The following is a 5744-nucleotide window of genomic DNA, read 5'->3' on the forward strand; positions in this document are numbered from 1 at the left end:
AGGAACGTGCCTGTTCTGCCCCTATGCCCTACTCCCCACCAGCCATAGATACTCCGGGCAACACTCTTCAAGCAACTCCTTTCTTCCGGCCATGTTTGTCTTGATCCTCCTAAGCAAGCTAGATGCCAGTCCTTGGGACCAGCCAGCTGCAGTCCACCCCAAGCCCTGTCTCACCTGCACACCCCTGACTGGGTCAGCTTCACTGCCAAAGGGAGCCAAAAAAACCCGACCCAAGCGGCCAGCTTCTCCCTGCCCCCGCTCTCCCCCACCCCCACCGCTAACCCGGGCCTTAATGAACCCACTGAATTCAGTTTGGAGAGGTGGGTGTTGGATGCATCTGTCCTCGAGAGATCCTGTGATGACTCACATGCCACCCGAAGGGAGAAGGAAAGAGGGGCTAAGGGATGAATGGATTGCAAGTCAAAAGGAAGGGGAGGAGGAGAGGCGCTCGGGTGCCTCGATTGGCCCGCGTCAATTTCTTCCCAACATCTGCAGTGCGTGGGGCTGAGTGATCCCACCGCAGGGTGGGGGTAGCCGCTGCGAAGCTGGCTGACGTTCGCTTCCCGCCTGCTGGGCCGGCTGCAAGCAGTTCCTCAATGACTCACCGCATTGTCAGGCTGATTCACTGCTCCGCTGGGGCCTTGAAAGAGGGGGGGGGGGGCACAGCCCTCTCTGTACGTCTTACACGCGCGCACTCACACGCGCACACACGCATATACGCGCAAGTGGGGCTCCGGCAGGGCTTCTTATATGCTAGGGTCAGCACCCCATCCATAAGTTCCCGTGGTAGGGAGAAGATAATCTTTATCACCTGGTGCATTGGAGAATTAGCTTGGAATTTATGTCTACTAATATCCGCGTCGCTTTTTTCCATGAAAACATCGAAAATTAAACACCACTAACTCTCCAGCTCCTTAGTGGAACTAGCCACGTTGCACGTGCCTGGGATCCGGGAGGGGCTAGTGGCCACTCCAACGGACAGTGAGTTTATACAGAATACATTTCCATCGGCATCCAGTTCTATTGAACAGCTGGTTTACATATAGGGAGAGCTCACTAACTGAATCTTTTTGTACACAGCCACCCAGACAGCCCAGCCCTTCCCCCCGGGCTCCCATATGTGGCCCACAACACACATCAAATTCCACACACACACTCAACATGCAACACCCACCCACCAACACGACACAAAACCCTGTGTGTGTACACACTGTCTCTTTTTGTCTGCCACTGTCCGTAACAAGGCATTATAAATACACACATCAAACTGGTTTGCATACAACTGTTCATATGATAAAAAAAAAAAATGAATTAGGGGAAAATGCGTTTGCAAACATGCCGAATTAGATACAAACCCAAGCCATGTGGTTCCCATAACAATTCCCCCACACAAGTTTGCAAACTAAAGTAGAGGGGGAGGGAATCCACGATTGCTGAGACCCTGCCAACATGCCAGACACAGAGTTAGCCATTTCAATGCAATTCATCTCGTCTCACAGAAAAACCCTGCAAAGACGCAGAATTCTGTTTTCATAGATAAAGCAATAAAGAGGTAAAGTAACTTACTCAAGATGGCATGCCAGTTAGTGGGAGACTCAAACGTATTTTTTTCTGACTCCATAGTAAACGCAGCAAGCTGTTTTCAACCTCCCCCCCACCCATGGCATGTGCACACTCTTGTGTTTCCTTTGTACTTAAGAAAACTCCTTCATCAGCCAATGGCAGCTTCTTGTGGAAGTGGGCCTAAAGTTGCCCAATTCTTTTCTGACAAAGGCGTTGAAGTCATTAAACAAATGCTTGCACGGTGTCTGCCACAAACTAAGTGGTTGGTCACAAAAGCAGCAAGAGCCAGGCAAGGTGACACACACATATAATCCCAGCACTGGGAGAAGCTGAGGCAGGTGGATTGCTACAAATTCAAGGTCAGTCTGTGACACATTTGGGGCCCTGTTTCAACTCTCCCCTCCTCCAAGAAGAAAGCCAAATGACCTGATCCCAAATAAAAGTAGACAGTTCATCAGGGAGTGAGTGGAGGAGACCCTGAAGAGAATACAGGACACTCAGTGGACACCAGCTATGACCTAGGTAGGTCCTGAATACAGAGACTAGAGAACAAAGAAAACGTTTTGAAAACTGGGTGTAGTGGAACATGCCTTTAGTCCTAGCAGTTTGGAGGCAGAAGCCCTGTCAAGAAGAAGAAGAAGAAGAAGAAGAAGAAGAAGAAGAAGAAGAAGAAGAAGAAGAAGAAGAAGAAGAAGAAGAAGAANGAAGAAGAAGAAGAAGAGGAGGAGGAGGAGGAGGAGGAGGAAGAAAGAAAGAAAGAGGAAAAAGAAAGAAAAGAGAAAAGAAAAGAAAAGAAAAGAAAAGAAAAGAAAAGAAAAGAAAAGAAAAGAAAAGAAAAGAGGACTGAGAGATGGCTTAGCAGCTAAGAACAATGTATGCTCTTCCAGAGGTCCTGAGTTCAATCCCAAGCACCTACAAGGTGGTTCACAACCATCTATAATGGGATCCGATGCCCTCTTCTGGCCTGCAGGTGTACATGCAGCAGAGCACTCAGACATAAAATCAACAAAAATAATTTTTTTTTAAAAAAAGGAAAAACATAAAAGAAAAGGTCATTAGCTGAGCACAGAGGCGCACGCATGTAATCCCAGGAGGTTGTGTCAGAAAGGAATGTTCTAGGCCACCTGTAGCGATGAGACCTTGTGGAGGAAGGAAGGAATGGAGGAAGGGAGGGTGGAGAGGGAGAAGAGAGAGAAGTATGCTAAACTCTTTAATAACTGGGTTTGAGAGCAGTGGAAACTCAGACCGACATGGAATGAGTAAGTTCAGAAATGGACAACCTGGGTTCAGGGACTTAGGCTGGAAGCAGACCAGAGGACCCAGACAGAGCAGGATGACAAGTTCAGTAAAGGGGAGGGTCCCAGCGCTGATTTAACCCGGAATGATAACGGCCAAAAGTCCTGGAGTAGTATGGGGTTCCAGGTCTGACCTTGACCAAGCTCACATAGCAAAGAGGAGGTTGAGTTGAGAGCCCATGGCCCAGCTAGCGAGACTTCAGCATCTACAGTTTAACTGCTATACCATTCTGCTTCTTAGAATTCCAGGAACTGAGTTCTTAACCTGAGGCTTCAGGAAGACAGCCCCCTGTAATTATGTGCAAAGCATCATGTGTTTGCGCACATGTGCCTTGTTCTGAGGAAGAAGCCACCAAGTCAGTCATATTTCTATGGCTCAGAAGGCTACTGTGCTCTGAGGAACAGACATACCCCATCTTTCCCCCCGACCTCTTCCTTCAGTCTTATATGCCCTACTTTCCAGTCCCTGCCTGGCCTCCAAGGTTTTTTTGTTTATGTTTATGTTTGTTTGTTTTTCTGCAGTGTATGTGTGTACGGTAGATGGGAACCAGGGTCTTGAAGGTCCTAGTACAATGTTCTACCATTGGAACACACTCCCAGCTTTCAGGCCTTTTTTTTTTTTTTTTTTGGTTTTTCGAGACAGGATTTCTCTGTGCAGTCTGGCTGTTTTGGAAACTCATTCTGTAGACCAGGCTGGCCTCGAACTCAGAAATCCGCCTGCCTCTGCCTCCCGAGTGCTGGGATTAAAGGCGTGTGCCACCACGCCCGGCTCAGGCCTATTTTTCTAACATGCAAAGAAAGCACACATTTTTCTGTTGTAGAAACTCTTTAGGGTTGGGCGCATTATTAGCTTAGTGTTGAACATTTGCTTAGCACGTGCAAGGCCCAAAATCATTAAATCCCTCCTCATTCACCAGAGGATGATGGCGCATAAGGCTCTCAGCATCTCAGCTCTGGAACCCGCTCTCTACCTTTACCTGTCTCTACCAATCAGCGTTAGCCTAGAAAGCCCTGGGTTCCATCCCTAGCGCCACCATGTAAAACCTGCCACCTCTAATCCCAGCGATTGGGAGGTAGAGGAAGAGCAATAGGGAGTTAGGGTTATTTTCGGCTACAAAGTAAGTTTGAGGTCAGCCTGGGCTACACGATCGGCTGGGTTCCGGTGAGGATGAAGTCATTCTCAAATCACCGGTCACTAGTGTGCTCTACAAAAAAAAAAAAAGAAGAAGAAGAAGAAGAAGAAGGGAGAATAAAGTGTCCAAGATTTCTCCAAGCTCCTTTTCAACCAGAACGTGGCAGCCGGCTGGACTCGAGGGACCGCTAGGGGGCGACCGAGAGACCTTTGATTTTTCCCTTTAAGGCTGAGGCGGAAGGCCCGAGGAAGAAGGACTTTGTGTCGGCAGGATAAAAACTGGTGCCTTCCCTTTAAGGGGGCGGAGCTATTGTTATGGCGGCGGCTTCGAAAGCCGCCCTGGGCGCACGTTCTTAGGCGACCCTCTCTGTTTCCGCGGCGGTCTTAGAGACGCTTCTCTCGGACGCTGCTCTGGGGATGCGACCGGGCACAGTTCCCTACTCCACATCTGGGTCGAGTTGGAGGTGGACCCCTTGAGTCTGACACGGCCGGCCCGAGCCCACGGCCTGTCGCTATGGTAATGCCGCGTCTACGCCGCCCGGGGTCGGGGGAGGAGGCGTTCCAGCCGCGGGGAAGCCGGACTCCGGGTTGGGCTCCGGCCTCGCCGGTCTGCCAGGACGGGATCTGCCTGGTAGAGACTGGCTGTAGTCTGCAGACCTGGGGTCTGGTTAGGAAGGGCGCGCACGCGCAGGAGACCTTGTGAAAGGCCCCTCCCCCGGACATACAGACCTACAGACAGACAGAAAAATAGTCATCAATCCCTGTGAGCCCAAACGTCACTGGCTTTTGGAATCTTTGCCCCCAACCCTCGTGACTCTTGGAGTGACTGACATTCAACTCTCCCCTCCCTCCCTCCTCCTCCTCCTCTGGTTTTTTTTTTGGGGGGGGGGGGCAGAGGGAGGAGGGAGGTCCTTGAAACAGGCTTTCTGCCCCTGGCTATCCTGTAACTCACTATGTAGATTAGGCTGGCCTCGAACTCAAAGTTCCACTTTAGGCGCTCTGGCATTAAAGGCCGCAGCTACCACGCCACACGCCCCCAGCCCCCACCAAAGCCCTGGCTGTGGGTGTGCCACTCTGAGTCTGCTGTCCAGAAAGAAGAACGGTAGACTGGGGCAGGCCAAGAGCGTCTTGGCAACTTGGCCTTCGGGCTTTGGCCCTCCGTAGAGAGAAATCACTGGCTTGATGCTCAGAAACAAGGGTTCCAGGCCTGGATTTATGGTCCTTTCTTGTGTTGGACCAACCTTTGAGATGTTGTTGCAGAGTACTCAGGCGTATTTCCAGAGGTGGTGCAGGCAAGTAATCCCATCCCTTGGGAAAGGAAAGGGACAGGAGTTCAAGGTCAGGGGCTGGGGAAGTGACTGAGCAGGTAAAAGGTGGTTGTTTCTGATGCCTGCGTTACATCCCTAGGACCCACAGGGTGGGAGAAACGGACTCCCTCAAGTTGTCTTCGGACCTCCACACCCATACAGTGGTGCACCCCACCCCCACTACATCAGTCATTTTTTTATATAAGGTTTGAAAATTACCTTTATCAACATAATGATTTGAGGCCAACGTGGGCTACTTGAGACCCTTATAAGCTGACCCTGAAGAACTAACTGCCTTTGTTTCCCATAGCAGTCTTTTCCTGTCTCCCCTTTCTAGGAGTAGAGGAGTAGTTCAGATAGACTGTGTGTGTGTGTGTGTGTGTGTGTGTGTGTGTGTGTGTGTATGTGTGTGTGTGTGTATGTGTGTGTGTGCTATATTGGTTTTTG

The 5744-nt window shown here is 50.2% G+C and overlaps 1 protein-coding gene across 1 annotated transcript in view; it reads left to right on the top strand.

The window, feature by feature from the left end:
• The first annotated feature begins 4310 nt into the window (after positions 1-4310).
• The window catches only part of C14H17orf53 (chromosome 14 C17orf53 homolog), a 16721-nt gene continuing 15287 nt past the window's right edge, over positions 4311-5744 (top strand). Inside the window, exon 1 of the mRNA XM_021213354.2 lies at positions 4311-4507. Coding sequence (XP_021069013.1) covers positions 4505-4507 — 3 coding nt within the window. The 5' untranslated portion in view covers positions 4311-4504. The remainder of the gene's footprint in view (positions 4508-5744) is intronic.

This window comes from Mus pahari, chromosome 14 (genome assembly GCF_900095145.1).
Source record: "Mus pahari chromosome 14, PAHARI_EIJ_v1.1, whole genome shotgun sequence".
Lineage (NCBI taxonomy): Eukaryota > Metazoa > Chordata > Mammalia > Rodentia > Muridae > Mus > Mus pahari.